Genomic DNA, 16,881 nt, shown 5'->3' with positions numbered 1-16,881 from the left:
TATTTTTCTAAATTTTTAACAAATAAGGTTTGGTTTATTTGTCCTTGGTTAAACCCCTTAGATATTAGATATATTGATAGTCGTTCATACCAAGCCTAGGTGCTTGTTTTAGTCCATATAAAGCTTTCTTTAACCTAAAAAAAAAAATGATTAACCAGGCTGGGTAACGTCGAGCCTGGGGTGACCGACCCGGTCCCACAGAAGTTTCCCACCGGGCACCAAGGTAAATCGGGAAGCGCACGTGGCGGCCAAACTAGAAGCCCAACATCCTTTGATTACACCCCCCTCCCATTTGGAGGAAAATTTTTTGCAAATATGCCGTAGCTGGGGTTCGAACCGCGGGTTCCTGGGAGACAACCTAGATGTCCTACCACGGCACCATGGCCCCAGGGACAGCTTTCTTTAACCTAAGGACATGGTTTGGGTGGTTTAAATCCTCATGTCTTAGAGTTTGATTTACATAAACTTCTTCTTTGATGAACTTATTGAGAAATGCAAACTTGATGTTCATCTGGTATAACTTGAATCCTTTATGTGCTACATAAGTTAGTAGCATCCTGATAGATTCAAGTCTAGCTACAGGTGCATAGGTTTCATTATAATCTAACCCCTTCTACTTGGCAGAACTCCTTTACCACTAATCTAACTTTATTTCTAACTATTTCACCTTTATTGTCTAATTTATTTTTAAAGACCCACTTAATATCAATTATAGATTTATTTGTGGGTTTAGGTACTAGTTCCCAACCTTTGTTTCTTTCAAATTGAGCTAGTTCCTCTTACATCGCAATTATCCAATCTGGGCCAGGTAGGGCTTCTTCTCTGATTTTAGGTTCAATTTTAGAAATAAGAGCTATTTGACTTAAGTTTCTATATGATGATCGAGTTCGAACTCCTAGGCTTGATCACCCAAAATTTAGTCAGATGAGTGATTTGATCTTATCCTTGATGGTCTTATGTTAGGATCAATAATTAGTTCTTCTGATTCACTAGGTTTAGGTCTAATTTGATTATCTTCTTCATCATCTATTTTTCTTGTATTCTAATGATTATTTTCATTGATTAAGTTAGGTAAATTATTTTCTTCGTCAAAAGAAATTACATTGATTGTCTTTTCAACTTTTAGGGTAACCATGTTATAGATTCTATATTGGCTCTACTAGTTGTGGAGTACCCTAAAAAGATATCAATTGAATATTTTGAAGTAAATTTACCTCAATAATCCTTAGTGTTCAATATATGTACTTTACATCCAAAAACTTTTAGATTATATAGATTGGGTATTTTATTGTAATATATTTCATAGGGGATTTTATTGTAAAAGTTATTCATTAATATCCTATTTTGAATATAACATTCTATATTTATTGCTTCAGCATAAAATTGGTTACTTAGGTTATATTCATTTAATATAGTTCTAACAACTTCTTATAACGTTCTATTTTTTCATTCTACTAGACCATTTTGTTGGGGATTTCTAGGACATGAAAATTCATGATTATATCCATTGGTTTAACAAAATTGGATAAATTTATGATTTTTGAATCCCCCTATGATCACTTCTAATTCTTTTAATTTTAGTTTTTTTTCATGTTTTATTAATTTACAAAAATTGTTAAAGATTTTAAAAGTTTTATCTTTGGTTTTTAGAAATTTTACCTAAGAAAGTCTTAAATAGTCATCAAAGAAAGCGGTATTGGTTTATGCTTAGTGACTTGGCTCCATGTGAATCAAATAGGTCTAAGTGTAAGACCTCAAGTTTCGAGTTAGTTCGATTTAGGTTTGTTGGTTTGTGGGTTGACTTAGTTTGTTTACCTTACTGATAAGCATTACAGATTATATTTTTTAATTTTTTTAGTTTAGGTGGCTTCTAATTAAGTCATTTTGACTCATTTTTTAAATAAGTTTGATATGAGTGTGACCCAGTCTTCTGTGCCACAACTTGGTTTCCTCTTGTTTTGTCAAAAGACACTTTAGTGGGGAGGTTGGTAGGTTAATTGTGTAAATATTATTTTTCCTAATTCCTTTAAGTATAATTTCAGGGTTTTCAACTTTTTTAATTAAATATTCAAAGTTGAAAAAGTAACTATGTATTCAGAGTCACACAGTTGACTTATGCTAAGTTTTCCATTATTGACAAATGCAACTGATTCTAAGTTCTTGAGTTTTAGCTTGATGAACTTCAATCGGTCTCCAATCATGTGTCTGGAGCATTCACTATCCAATATCCATTGGTCCAAATCATTATGTTCCTACACATAAAGTATTTGATTTGGATCCAATTTTGACATATTATAAGATAGATTGATTGAATTCAACCCCATAATTTTCTATCTCACCCAGTCTAGGTTGTCAATCATGTTATACTTATGGGTGATTATAAGATGATTGAGTTTAACTTAAGCTTAGTTTGATTAGATTTAAGTTATAAGTTGATTTTAATTAATTGAGCTTGATTTTATTTAAATTTAAGTTAAATTTGATTTAGATTTAAGTTAAATTTTATTTAAGTTAAGTTAAATTTTATTTAAGTTAAGTTAAATTTGATTTAAGTTTGATTTAGATTTAAGTTAAGCTAAATTCGATTTACTAATTTTTATTTTAATCTAAATCCATCTCACCCTTTTCTATATTAGCAACCAAGGAACCTTATAGGTTTTATGAGATGGTAAATTTTAATCTTTAATTTAAATTAATATCTAATGATTGATTTATATTTGAGTTAGATTAAAGTTTAATAGTTAGTTAATTAAATATTCATTTCAATAATTGACTTCCAGACTGTGACGAGCCACTAGGCCTTCTTGGATATTAAAACAATAACCACTTCTAGACAAAGTCTTTTAAAAAGATTAAATATTTAATTTTCTTTCTGACAATCGTTGGTCTAACTAAACAAGTGTCGATCAAGCCTAAGTCCTTATATATCCTAATCTAAGCATATATAAGGAAAACGGTAAATCAAACATCAAACAAATTTATTTAATAACAAAGATGGTCTTTCTATTGGCTCCCTCTGGATCATATCCTCGATATGGTATATCAAGGTAGTGGATTTGATCCTTGGAGATCCAATATTAATCAAGTTCATTGGGCTACCCACAATGTGTCTAGTCAGTGCAGATTAGTTGGCCCTTTGAACCTAGTTCTTGGGATCTCCAATCAGCATAGGTTGGGTGTCCTCTGCACTGATTGCTGACAACGGTATCAAGCCCATTCCTTGTGATGAGCTTGTAACTAACTCTCGATTTAACCCCTTGGTTAGTGGATCCGCTAAGTTATCCTTTGACTTCACATAGTCAACAGTGATAACACCAGTTGAAAGTAGTTGTCTAATGGTATTATGTCTACGACGTATATGTCTAGACTTACCATTATACAGATGGCTCTGTACCCGACCGATTGCTGATCGACTATCGTAATGTATGCAAATCGTCGGTACAGGTTTTAGCCAATGTGGAATATCTTCTAAGAATTGCCGTAGTCATTCAACCTCTTCACCACATTTGTCAAGAGCTATAAACTCAGATTCCATCGTGAATCTGGTTATTACGATTTGCTTAGAAGATTTCCAGGAAATGACTGCACCAGCTAGGGTGAAGACATATCCACTCGTAGACTTAGAGTCTTGTATATCAGATATCCAACTTGCATCGCTGTATCCTTCGATCACAGCAAGATATTTTGTATAGTGCAGTCCATATTCATGAGTGCACCTTAAGTACCTCAGTACTCTTGTTATCCCTTTCCAGTGCTCAATACCGGGATTACTCGTGTATCTACTCAGTCTGCTTACTGCGTAGGCTAAGTCTGGTTGTGTACAACTCATCAAGTACATCAGACTTCCAATCACTCGCGAGTACTCTATCTGCGAGATACTTTCACCTCAATCTTTTGATAGATGTTGACTCGTATCTATCGGTGTTCGTGCCAACACAGTATCACCCTTGGTGAATTTCTCAAGAATCTTGTCCATGTAATGGGACTGACTAAGAACAAGTCCTTCGGTCGTTCTAAGAATTTTGATTCCTAGAATCACATCAGCTAGACCCATGTCTTTCATGTCAAATCTTGAGTTCAACATACCTTTAGTGGATTTGATTATCTTATCATTACTCTCAATGATAAGTATGTCATCTACATAGAGGCACAAGATGACATATTCACTCTCTGTGATTTTGATGTAGACCCCTCAGGTTGGTCCATATAGATTTCCTCTTCTAAATCCTCGTTTAGAAAGGTTGTCTTTACATCCATTTGATGTATTTCGAGATTCCATAGAGCAGCGATAGCCAACAATACTCTAATGGAAGTTATTCTAGATACCGGAGAGTATGTATCGAAGTAATCAAGACATTCTCGTTGTCAGTATCCTTTGATTACCAACCTGGCCTTGTATTTATCGATTGTGCCATCTGATTTCATTTTCTTCTTGAAGATCCACTTACACCCTAGTGGTTTGCTTCCCGGAGGAAGATCCACAAGTTCCCAAGTGTGATTTTGCAAGATAGATTCTATCTCAGATGCAATTGTCTCTTTCCAGTGAGGTCCATCAGAAGAGCCTACAGCTTCTGAGTAACTTCGGGGCTCACTCTCCAACATGAAAGTGATAAAATCCGATCCATAGAATTTTTCTACCCGAACTCTTTTACTCCGTCTAGGCTCAACCTCCACGGTTTCCTCGTTATCATCATCTTCTTCTTTGCCTGGTGTTTCGGTTGCCCGTTTTGAGGAGCTAGCATCTCCCGGGTCTTATATGGAAACACATGCTCGAAGAACGAGACATTTCTCGATTCGATTATCGAGTTCTTGTGTATCTCCGGTATGTGTGACTCATACACACAAAATCTATATGCAATGCTGTTTTGTGCATAGCCAATGAAGATGCAATCAACAGTCTTTGGTCCTATCTTAATCCTTTTCGGATCAGGCACCAACACTTTGGCAAGACACCCCCACATTCGTAAATATTTGTAGGATGGTTGTTTTCCATTCCACAACTCATAAGGACTCTTATATATTTTCTTCCAGAGCACCTTATTTAAAAGGTAATTAGCTGTTAACACAGCTTTCCCCCACATGAACTCTGGCAGTCCAGAGCTTAATAGAAGAGCATTCATCATCTCCTTTAGAGTTCCATTTTTTTCGCTCAGCAACTCCATTTTGCTGAGGAGTATAAGGAGCTATTGTTTCGTGTCTAATCCCATGTTCAGCACACAACTCAGCGAATGGTGATACATATTCACCGTCTCGGTCACTTCGGACCACCTTAATCTTTCTATTACGCTGGTTTTCAACCTTATTTTTATAGAGAGCGAATTTCTCTATAACTTCATCCTTACTTTTGAGAAGATACACATAACATTATTTTGTGTTATCATCTACAAAAGTGATGAAATATTTATTACCACCACGTGTTGGCGTACCTTTTAGGTCGTACACATCAGTGTGGATTAGGTCAAGTGGTTCATTACTTCTTTGAATATGTTGAAAGGATGACCTTGTCATTTTCGCTTCAACACAAATCTCACACTTGTGTTTTGGGTCAAGGTGGAATGTAGGTATGCTTTGCATGTTTATTAATCTACGCAATACATCATAGTTAACATGTCCTAGTCTACCATGCCACAAACACGAAGACTCAAGCATATAAGTGGAAGAGCTTTCATTTTTATTTATCTTGGGTCTAATGGCCATTACATTGAGCTTAAACAGCCCATCAGATACATAGCCCCTTCCTATAAACACTCTGTTCTTGGACAGTACAACTCTGTCTGACTCAAAGACAATGCGAAAGTCATGCTTGCTTAACAGTGATCCGGATACTAGATTCTTTCGAATCTCCGGAACATACAACACATTGTTCAGAGTGAGATCCTTGCCCGAGGTCATCTTCAGCACCACCTTTCCTTGGCCCATTATGTCCGAGGTTGCTGAGTTCCCCATGAACAGTTTGTCTCCAGTGACTTCTTTGAAGTTGTGGAGTAGCTCCTTGCTGCAGCACACATGTCTGGTGGTTCTAGTATCGATCCACCATTGCTGAGGATTGGAACCTATTAGGTTCACCTCAGAGATCACGGCGCAGAGATCCATATCCTGTTCTCCTGCCAGGTTGGTCTCAGGCTTTTTCTTCTTTGGCCTTTTACAGTCTGAAGCCTTGTGACCCATACGATCACAATTGTAGCATTTCCCTAAGAACTTCTTTTTCATGTTTTGTCCTTTGGGTTGCGTCGGGGAAGATTTTGGATGCTTCTGTTTTGCGCTTTGTCCGTGCTCAATAACATTGGCTTTTACAGTAGCCTGAGAGAATAGTTTTCTCTCCGAATTCTTGTTGTCTTCTTCTATACGAAGGCGAACAACAAGTTCCTCCAGGTTCATTTTCTTCCGCTTGTGCTTCAGATAATTCTTAAAGTCCTTCCAGCCAGTTGGTAGCTTTTCGATGATAGCTGCCACTTGGAAGGTTTCGCTCAGAGTCATACCTTCTGAGTGAATTTCTTGTAAGAGTACTTGAAGCTCCTGGACTTGACTGATTACAGACTTCGAGTCACTCATCTTATAGTCCAGGAAACGACCAACAATAAACTTTTTGGCCTCTGCATCCTCCAATTTATATTTCTTGTCCAGAGATTCCCACAGTTCCTTTGCTGTTTTTATCTCACAATACACAAGATAGAGTGAGTCGGCAAGATTGTTAAGGATGTAGTTTCGACAAAGGAACTCAGAATCATTCCATTTGTCGATCAGAAGGAGTGTGTTCACCTCATCTACACCCTTAACAACCTTGGGAGTTTCCTCGGTCAAGATACATGCCAGACCTAGTGTGGTTAAGTAGAAGAACATCTTCTGCTGCCACCGCTTGAAATTCACTCCTGTGAATTTTTCTGGCTTTTCCCCATGATTGATTGACACATTTCCAATTGGGGCGGAGGAGGCCGACACATGTTGAGCCTGTTGCATCTCAACATTTTCTATCGCCATGGTAACAGAATGAATCTGTTTTAAGTTTTGTTGGGAGTAAACTCGTTACAATCTGTGTGATCGTCTCAGAAGCTCTTTTCCACGCTTTTGAGTGCGTACCAGAGTCACAAGAACTTACAATCAAGTAGGTTTGAGCAGATAATCTCAAACTGTCGACTCTAGCGAGCCGAGCCACGCGCCGAGTAGATGAGTCGCGGACACCATGAGTTATCGAGCGGCGCCACGTTGCTGCTGAGAGTTGCTGACAGGATGTCGAGAGCTGCAACACGAACTCAGAGTGGATGCCGAGTCCAGCAGAGCGTTGTCTCCTTAAAACAGATTCGGCCCTTCCGCGGTGCTCAGAGGATTAGGTGGACGTCTGTTTCCCAGGATAAAACGGCAAGATCACGAGCACAACCGAGCACTGGTTGTCGTGACGATCTGAACTAGATCCGAAAACTATCACTATTTCTGTTGAGAAAAAGAATTGCACAACAGAAGGGAAGGAAACATGGGGATTCAAGGAGGACAAAGCTCACAGATCACTTGAGTTTTTGTTTTCTTTTTCTCTTTTTTTTTCTCTGCCTTTTGCTTCAATCCGCTCAAGGTCTTATATAGACCTCTATTGCCTTTGTTCTGATTGCAAGCTCGTTGCAAGCACAACGAGCAAGCAACGTTGTGGCTTGCATGCTTGCCAACATGCCAGCAAGCCACAACACGGCTTACATGCAAGCTGTGGCTTGCTTGCAAGCTTACCACGTGGCGAGCAGGCAAGCTTGCCACGTTGCGTGCAGGCAAGCTGGCGACCTTTCTTGTCTTGTATGTTGGCCAACAAGTTGTCTGACTGATGTGTTGTAAAACTGATTACGCAAATACAGTAATCTATTTGTACAAAAATAGCAAGCATGCAATAAACTTGTAAATGAAAAGAGTAAGGTTGAGAAATCGTGTATCTCTGGTTGAAGCGTCGGCGTGCCGACTGTCTTTAGAGAATTTATTGCCGTCCACTGGAACCAGAATTTTGGTTTCTGGAGCGAGTTGAGAGAGTGTCGGACAGAACCAAACCCAAGCGCGCGCGGGTCAGAACCTAGAACCAGACCAAATCGGGGTCTGGCAAAAACAAACCAGGCCACCTGCAAGCGCGAGGCCCACGAGCTGGGGATTTGCACCTCCCCCTGCGCGCGATGATCGCGCGCGACTAAATGCATACACACATGCATTGCCAAAACAACAACTAAACCAAAAAAAAATAGTTTGAATTAAAATACCAAACTCAACGTGATGTTACAAACAATGGGGTTCACAAAAAGACCCCTCGGGTTGATGTCATCCGGGCCCTGGATTCTCATCCCCTTTGTTCCGAATCAGTCGGAAGGCTTCACTTTCTTTGTGGGACTGAAACTCACACGTCGTATTTCCATTCAAGTTTTTCCAACAGATCAGTTTTTGTCCGTTGTTTTTTTCCCCTTTTGTCCGTTGTTTTTTTCCGCTGGCGGGGCTTTTGTTAGATGTAAGATGAACTGTTTTGTTGAAGATTTTGGATTTTGTTAAGGCGCATCATTTGCGATGGAGATTAGCTGATTACCTATTAATTTAACTGAAAAATAAAGGACTTGTAATTGAAGGCCAGGCGATTTGTTCCAGGTTTGTCGTCTATGGGGCGCAGTCCATTTTGGTTGACAAGATTGTTCTTCCCCTCAAAAGTGAGTTATTTATTTTCATGATTTTGATTCTGTATGAATAAATCTGTTAAGAACCAGTACATTCGTATTAAAAACCAAACTGCTTTGTTCAATTTTGTTGTTTGATACGCTGGACGTGCGATTGTTTTCTCTCTTTCGTACTCAAAAAGTTTGATTTCTTGGTTCCTGTTGCCATTCGCTATAATTTCACATGGACATAACAGCTTGATTGCAATTGCATTACCTTTGTGTCTTCCTTGTTTCTGACTGTGCGCCTATTCCTTTCATTGTGGCTCACCACAGTAACCTTTTGAACCACTATAGTGTTCATCTCGTCATTCCTTAGCTCATGATGACATGCCCTGGATCTTCGAATCTATTATAGTCAATTTTTTCTTTTGCTGTGGTAAAAAAAAAAAAAAATCTCTAATCAATAGTTAGAAAAAACTTCTTTTTGTATCTTATTTGAATATGTTTACCTGTGAAGACTTAAGACACATTATCTGATTGAAAGAGCTAGCAAGGTTTTGATCGAAGCATTTTAAAAAGAAAACATATGAGGGAAATAAGTCTTCACTTTGCGTTGCATGACAACGCTAATGAGTGACTGATGAAACAATATTTTCATCAGATATGTGATTTGGTTGCTATTGCAAGATATTAGTATCAGAGTTGGATAAGACACCTTTTTGGGATGATCCTACGTGTGTGTGAATTTATAAACCTAACTCTTGCAGTGATAGCATAATTCGTAACAGATTTTTGTTCAAGTTTCATACTAACACTCACTAAATTAGTACGTCTTGAGGTGCCAGTGAGTTTCATGACATTTTTGATGTCAATCACTTTATTGCTTCATTAAGAGACGAGGTCCGGATATTGAAAGAGCTACCACCTAGATTAAAGAGGAAGGCTGAACTAGGAATGGTGTACTTTATCACTACATGAGCAGTTTAGTCAAGTCTTTTCCAATCATAATGAAACATATTGTTTGATTTCTATTATACTACTATCAGACTAAGAATGTTGTTCTTCCAACAAGATTCTTCCTTTGGTGAAGATGTACAAGGTTGTACGCATCAATAGGACGGATGCAAGGCTTGCAAACAATGGTCTACCTCTAGAGATTGAGAAGTTGCGTTGCCGAGTAAACTAGATGCTCGGAGATTCACTGCTCAGATTGAAGAATTGGGTCGACAGGTAGTGATTATTCTGCAGAAAATTGGCCCTTTTTTGGTTTATTTAAGATATGAGATGGGCGCACTGACCTTTTCTGGATGCACTAACAGTTATACTACTGAAGAGGCCGAAGAGTTGACAAGAATGAGGTATAATAGTTTTTTTCATTCGTAAGTAGTCTAATGTCTTTGGTTTCTATGAACTCATGGTATTGATATACAGGTATGCATATCCGTGGTGGAAAGAGAAAGTTATTGACTCTTAAACCAAAATGAAGGATGGACTCTGCCCTCTAACACCAGAAGAGACCACTCTTATTTCCAAATCTGGTGAGTTTGTGTAGCAGCTTGTCATGGCTTAATTATCTTGTAGTTCTTGTTTTGCCTAATTAGCTTTCTGATCTAAGAACAGGTTAGAAAGGAAATGATGCTGGGACAATCAGATCTGAAATATTTCCAGAACTGCTCGTCTCAGATGGCGGCATTAGATTTACATTGTTTCCTCGAACAGTGATATCTTTATACCTACATACGATGGAGACATGGCTAAGGTTGTTGAGGGTCATGGAAGGTATTGTTCTTTCTGTTCTTCAATGGCATAATGTATCAGACACTGAACTTTCTTTATGGTTTATCTCTGTTCTCTCTTACAAAAATTGAGATTGTTATGCAGAATCTTTTTTTAGTTCAAACTTGAGTTTTAAACCTTAAGAAACAAGAATAATTGCTCTCCGTTGTATAATTTGCAGAGCCTTGGGTTTCAAGAAGACCATTGTCTTAGACCGAAAACTCCTTGTTGAACCGATCGACCAGAACAATAAATGGAGCTCTAGGGTGGGATGACTTCTCTTTATCAGTCAAGGTTGCTTGTGCTAATCGCATGGGAAGGCCTACTTGGCGAACGGTAATTGCTGACAGGCCTAAGGAATAAGACTATTTCTATGCCAATCCACGAGTGTTTCTCACAGCCTGATAAACCATGGACTTCATGAGCTCTATCGTTGTATTATTCACTTCCAGATCACGATGTTTCAAGGAACATCAACCCGGCATTCTGCTGAGTTACTCGCTCCACTATAAGAAAAATATGCAGGTTTTCCTTCAGAACGCATTGATGTACACAAAAAGGTTAGCATACTGGAGGAGTTATCACTAATGGAGTTTCTCAAACCTACATATTTGTTACAGATCGTCTCGTCAAAATAAAGCTAATTCTTGTGCATAAAGATGGGCACGGAAAGATAAAAAAACACAGCAACTTCAGCTACATGTACAGCATAGGAGGAAAAGACTTATTTATCTGAATTCACAATCTTGTTTTATGATAGTTTCCTTTCTATCTCTGATGATTGAAAATATGAATTTTGTTCTAGCAAATCAAATCATGTTTAGGTATCTGATGTTGATTTGTTCCTTCCACAACATGCACATCATATAACTTTGTTCATCTCATGACTCTGAGATGGAGACAATTTTGAAGTGCATAAATAAATTGTATTTTAGATTTATCCGATTGAAGAACCAAAGCGGTCTACATTCAAGGATTAATCGGCCAAAAACTGAACACATGAATTATAAAAAAAAAACCATTGATCATTATAAATATAAATGTGCTTAATTGTTTAAACTTTCAAGACTCATTGATGTAGTGAATTGATTTTTTTTTTTTTTTTGGATCGATCACATGATTGGTTGATACTTTAAAATGAAAATTACTCCTGTATTTAAATACGACGTAATATTGCACCAGTATTCTTTCGAATTGACAAATATCATATAAATGATTACATATGATCAATTTGAATCAAACTCATTCTAGTTATAGTAGATTAGAATTAGGAAGGTAAAATGCTATTGTTAAAGAACGCAAATAATATTGCAGTAACCAAGAAATTAAACTCATCTCAACACAGTTAGAACAGCCTCATGTTACACATAGATCTTGCTCAAAGTCAGATCGATATACTTTGTATTCTTTAATACATGCAATTGTCTCCTTTTATTATATGGTAAGAAAGCCATGGATCAAATTAACTTGCACTAAACACATACCACAGTCAATAGTCCACAGCTAACAATATTATCTTATCCAATAACATGACTCAACCAGGCCAGCCTGACCTAAACTCCATTTAACAGTTAAACATAAAATCCAAAAATGATATAACATAATTCAAATATATAAATAAATTAACATGAATTAATCTTGGAATTTCTCTTTGTCGAAGCATTCCTAGAGCTCAAAAAATATCCTGGAACAAACTTGTGCCAGTGTCAATCAAAGTTTTGGCATTCCTAGAGCTGAAAGGATATCCTGGAACCAACTTGTGCCAGTGTCAATCAAAGTGTGGGCATTTCTAGAGCTCGGAGGACATCCTTGAACTCAAATTCATGAGTCTCTTTGTTGAAGCGCTCCACAAGTTTGTATTTATCATCATTCAGATAGAATGCGTGAGCAGTATCCAGAAGCCATTTTGCTTCTGAATCACTAAGCTTGCTGGTGAAGACGACGTCACCGCGAATCAGCACGATGTCTTTGCTTTCTGCAAATTCAGTGTAGTAAGTAACAGCAAAATAGGGGCTTGCTTGAGTTCCTCTTGCCTTGTAATCCTCAAGGCCAGTGAATATCATGTGTGGCATCTGCACTGCAACAATAAAAATTAAGCACAATGACATAGGGGCCATCCGTAATTTAAGGACAAAAATGTAAATATATATATCCATTGCAACATCAAAAACTAGCAATATATATCCATGATTTAAGGAGAAAGACAAAGGAAACGAGAAGATTCACCTTGGAGAAACATATTGGTGTAACCACTCCCCTTCCACAAAGGAATGACAAAATGCCGGCTAACTCAGAGGAGAAGATATAAAAGGAAAGAGTGAGATGAACATTCAAATAATAGAAATATAATGTGATAAATAGCAAGGTAGTTAAGAAAGAAAAGGACAAGCTAAGCCAAAACAATTGATTGCACTTCACATATTTACCAGGTAAGAGATCGCTGATTCAATAGATGGTACAACTTTGCTTTCATGGATGCACCAATATGACCTCTTCCAAGATGATACTGTAGCAAAGATGGACAAACAATTATTGGGTGAAGTTATTCAATAGGAACCAGAACATCAAACCATGTTTCTTGTACTAAACATGAAGTCAACTTTATTGAATCTATTTTCTTTTTTTTTAATACGAGGAAAGGAAAAGGCCTAGTGATTTCACTAAATCTTATGTGGCTGACTAGTAACCATATTCTGTCTATTGTCTAGTCTCTTTAAGACTTTGTTGATTTTTGTTTCCCCTACAAAAAAACTAAAAAAAAAAATAACAAGAGTATCCATCCATTTACTTCAGCCAACACTAACTTTTAACCTGGAAGCCGTTTCCATTATTGTTGTCCAACTTTGAACAAATTGTGAATCACAAGAGCATCACCATCAATCTTCTTTCCAATTAAAAATTGAGACAGCCTTAGCCTAACATATACTACATGGCTGAATAAAAAACAATAATGCCCTATGTTCATCTATAATAAACGTGCCAGACATGGAGAGGAACAGAATAATCATCTTGATTTGCATTGAGAGATCGAATGCTGGATATCGCCTAATGAAGGAATTGCACAACTCAGTGGAATTTCACTAGAAAGATTAAAGTGGGTAATACTTACATCGTCCCAGACTGAGACGAGCTCCTCAGGTGAGCAATTCTTGGCCCTCTCCAGATCGATGATGGACCCAAGCTGCTTTGACTCGAGGGGGTTGAAACCAGTAGCAAATTGGGAGCCCCTACGGCTCCCAACTGACCTCCATTGGAGGTGATCACCAGGAAATGACTCTTGAATTGGATGCTCAAGGAGGGAAGATAGAAGGGGACGGTGGAGTGGAGAGCCAATCATTGACGAAGTGGGAAACTTCAAGTGGCGAGCTAATCTGAAGAGCGAGCTCCGCATCTTTGTATCTTTCCCTTGACCCTTGTTCTACTTCAATGGTATTCACACTTCTATTTCTTTATCCAAACAATTAAAATGCAAGGTAATTACTTGAAACATAGACGAAAACCAAAAAAGCTTGTGCAATCGATCATTTGTTTTCATTGTATACAGAAATAACAAAAGCAATATTAAGTCTGTGACAAATCTACACTATTTAGATTTGGCGATTTGTTGTCTTTGTACGAACAGGAAAACTGCAGTGGCATTACCAAATCCAATCTTTTTTAGCTCAGGAGGTTGTATGCCTTTGCATAGAAAGTTCATGGAGAATGAATTCGGAAGTAATAATGACCAAATCATGAGTTGAAATCATTAATGAAGCTGAAAAATCTTCAGTAAGTCACAGAGCAGGCAAAAAAAACCCTAAATTTAACAAAATGAAGTGAATTAAAACCCAAATCTGGAGTTGGGACCAGTTATGTCTGTAACCTAATTAATAGGGAAAAACTATCAATCACATTGAGGAACACAATCTAGTTAGCTAAAAAGATCGCCTTTTGACATGATTTATTCTCACAACAGAGATCTGCTTCTTAGAATTCTTAGACGCGCATAAGAAAAACCTAAAATAGGGCATAATGATCACCGTGCACCAGAGAAACACAATCTTTTGACCACGAAAATGCCCCATAAAATGATCAAATCAGATAACTTCACACCAATTCAGGAGGATCAATATGAAAAAGAAATGGTGGGTCACCTACTAACTGATAGGGACGAATGGATTTGCTTGCTTCTTTCTCTTAAAAAGTTCCTCAGTACCTGCGTCGGAAGCATCTATCTTTCCAATTCAAACGCAGAGGCAAACTCAATCGAAAATGAATTGATCAGAGGGACAAAATAACGAAAGAGGAGAAGGAAGGGAGCCAGTTACCTGAACGAGATCTCCGCGGATGATCTCAACTACGCAAGGCCGATTGGGAAGAACGGGAACGAAGACCGAAAGAGAGGCGATGAAGTGAAAAGAAGGAAGGTCCTCGAGGAATCCCTAATGTCATGCGGAGCTCCCGTGGAGCTTTCCCAATCCGCATACAAACTACTATGCGAGTAAAGATCGTGAGGATGTTTAAAAATTTCCAAATTTTCTATTTTAAAAAAATACATTTAATGATAATTTCTTAATTATTTTAACGATTTATGCAGGTGGCTAAAGTATAAAGAAAAGTATATTGAGACAAGCATCAACAATCGCACCATTCTGAGGAGACGGATTAGATTGTTATAAAAAATAATAAATATAGTTAGCATCATTCAATAGTCTTTAGATGATCGATTTAATCCAATAAATGCAAGTGACGGGCAGTATAGAAATTCAATATCTTTAGATTGTGCGCACCATTTAAAAAAAAAATTACTATAAATATATCATACCTAGTGATTGAACCGCCGGTGCCTAATTGATAATCTACATTTCCTATCGCGGTACTATAATCCCGAGGGCTGGATTGGATTGTTACCAGGTGACAAAAGGCAATTTGCTCACCCTGGTGCCTTCATTAATCCTTCCTTATGTGGCAAAAGGCGATTCGCTCGTCCCCAGCACCCCCGCTAACCCGTCCCTAGGCTAACACGGAGGCGATAAATCACGGGTGGCTACTAGCCATTAGTGCAAATAGTCAATACATGGGGGAGGTTATGTTCGGTCACGCCGAGTTTCGACCCCAAGACCTCATGTGGCAACACCCCATGCCTTAACCATCGCACCGCCCCGAGGAAACTTCATTAATTCTTCCTTAGACTAATATAAAAGAGGTAAATCATAAGTGACTATTAGTCATTAGTAGAGATGACAAGACGTAAAAGAAAACATGCTCAAACATATCAAATTTTGATCCCAAGATATTATATCATGGCATTTATATTTTAATGATTATACTAGATAACTATTAGTTATTAGTAGTCTTATTGATTATCTCTGGGGTGATCGGTCCGTTCTCATGAAATTTTCCACCGGTCACCATGGTAAATCGGAAAGTGCATGCGGCAGCCAGCCCAGAAGCCCAGTATCCTTTGGTTACGCCTCCCATTTAGAGGGAAAATTTCTGTAAATACGCCGTGACTGAGGTTTGCACCATGAGTGTCTGGGTAACAACTTGGATGTCCTATCGTGACACTATGATTCCGGGGACAAATTGGATTGTTATTAAAAAAATGATTAACCAGACTGGGTAACGTCGAGCCTGGGATGATCGGTCCGACCTCACGGAAGTTTTCCACAGACCACCAGGGTAAATTGGGAAGCGCTCGCAGCGGGCAACTCAGAAGCCTAGCATCCTTTAGTTGTGAGCCCCATTTAGAGGAAAAATTCCTGCAAATTCATCATAAGTAGGGCTCGAACTATGAGTACCTGGTGATAATCTAGATACCCTATCGCTGCATCATAACCTCGGGGGCCAAATTGGATTGTTACTAAAAAGAATATGATTAACCAGGCTGGGTAACGTCGAGTCTAGGGTAACCGACCCAGTCCCACGGAAGTTTTCCACCGGTCACCAGGGTAAATCGGGAAACGCTCGCAGCGAACAATCCAGGAGCCCAACATCTTTTAGTTGCGTTCCCCATTTGAAGGAAAAATTCCTGTAAATTCATCATAGCTGGAGCTCGAACCACGGATACCTGGATGACAAATTGAATTCTTACTAGGTCGATAGGGTGATTATCGAGTTGATAGTCATCAGACCAAGCAATACAATGACTGTGAAATTGTATATGTGCTAGTCATTATTCCAAAGGTTAATAGTCGTCTGTGATTTATCTCCTCCTTATTAGCTCTGAGACGGATTTACGGGAGCACTGGAGATAAACATATTCACTTTTTTGTCACCGTGAAATGAAATGAACCAAAGGACTAAAATTACATCGGAACCAATTTGACCATTTAGAAGTCATCCTGGGAAGTCGGATTTACAAGAGGGCTTGGGGCATGACCCCCCCTAAGTCTCCATGTAAATCATCCCTATATATGCATATATATGCATAGTTATATTATATATACTAGGATATATATATAGTATACAGATATAATTAGAACGGTGAAGGAGTACAAGATGATGAAATTAATCT

The 16,881-nt window shown here is 38.1% G+C and overlaps 1 protein-coding gene and 1 pseudogene across 9 annotated transcripts; one reads left to right on the top strand and one right to left on the bottom strand.

The window, feature by feature from the left end:
- The first annotated feature begins 7,656 nt into the window (after positions 1-7,656).
- On the top strand, positions 7,657-10,825 carry LOC121990865 (annotated as a pseudogene).
- Positions 10,826-11,783: 958 nt separating this feature from the next.
- On the bottom strand, positions 11,784-14,862 carry LOC121992284. Of its 9 annotated transcripts, none has more exons than XM_042546560.1 (6): positions 14,693-14,862; positions 14,519-14,599; positions 13,495-13,832; positions 12,812-12,891; positions 12,612-12,670; positions 11,784-12,462 (listed from the first exon to the last, which is right to left on the bottom strand). In XM_042546560.1, exons 3-6 carry the CDS (start codon positions 13,774-13,776, stop codon positions 12,158-12,160), a joined length of 726 nt encoding a protein of 241 aa, XP_042402494.1. In that variant the 5' UTR covers positions 13,777-13,832; positions 14,519-14,599; positions 14,693-14,862; the 3' UTR covers positions 11,784-12,157. The 9 variants fall into 9 exon arrangements, with proteins under 9 accessions (XP_042402494.1, XP_042402495.1, XP_042402497.1 ...); XM_042546561.1 differs by having other exon boundaries at positions 14,523-14,599; XM_042546563.1 differs by having other exon boundaries at positions 14,519-14,595.
- Between the last annotated feature and the right edge of the window lie 2,019 nt (positions 14,863-16,881).

The sequence above is a fragment of the Zingiber officinale genome, chromosome 6B, assembly GCF_018446385.1.
Source record: "Zingiber officinale cultivar Zhangliang chromosome 6B, Zo_v1.1, whole genome shotgun sequence".
NCBI lineage: Eukaryota > Viridiplantae > Streptophyta > Magnoliopsida > Zingiberales > Zingiberaceae > Zingiber > Zingiber officinale.
Note: the sequence above shows the minus strand (reverse complement) of the source record. Positions and strands in the feature narration are given on the sequence as shown.

Bases quoted from the DNA above. Each gene is read 5' to 3' on its own strand.
- LOC121992284 (XM_042546555.1), bottom strand. From the start codon at position 13,776: ATGCGGAGCTCGCTCTTCAGATTAGCTCGCCACTTGAAGTTTCCCACT. The intron at 12,892-13,494 runs GTAAGTATTACC...TCTTTGCTACAG, and splicing joins TCGTCTCAGTCTGGGACGAT to TATCATCTTGGAAGAGGTCA. The intron at 12,671-12,811 runs GTAAATATGTGA...CCTCTGAGTTAG, and splicing joins AATCAGCGATCTCTTACCTG to CCGGCATTTTGTCATTCCTT.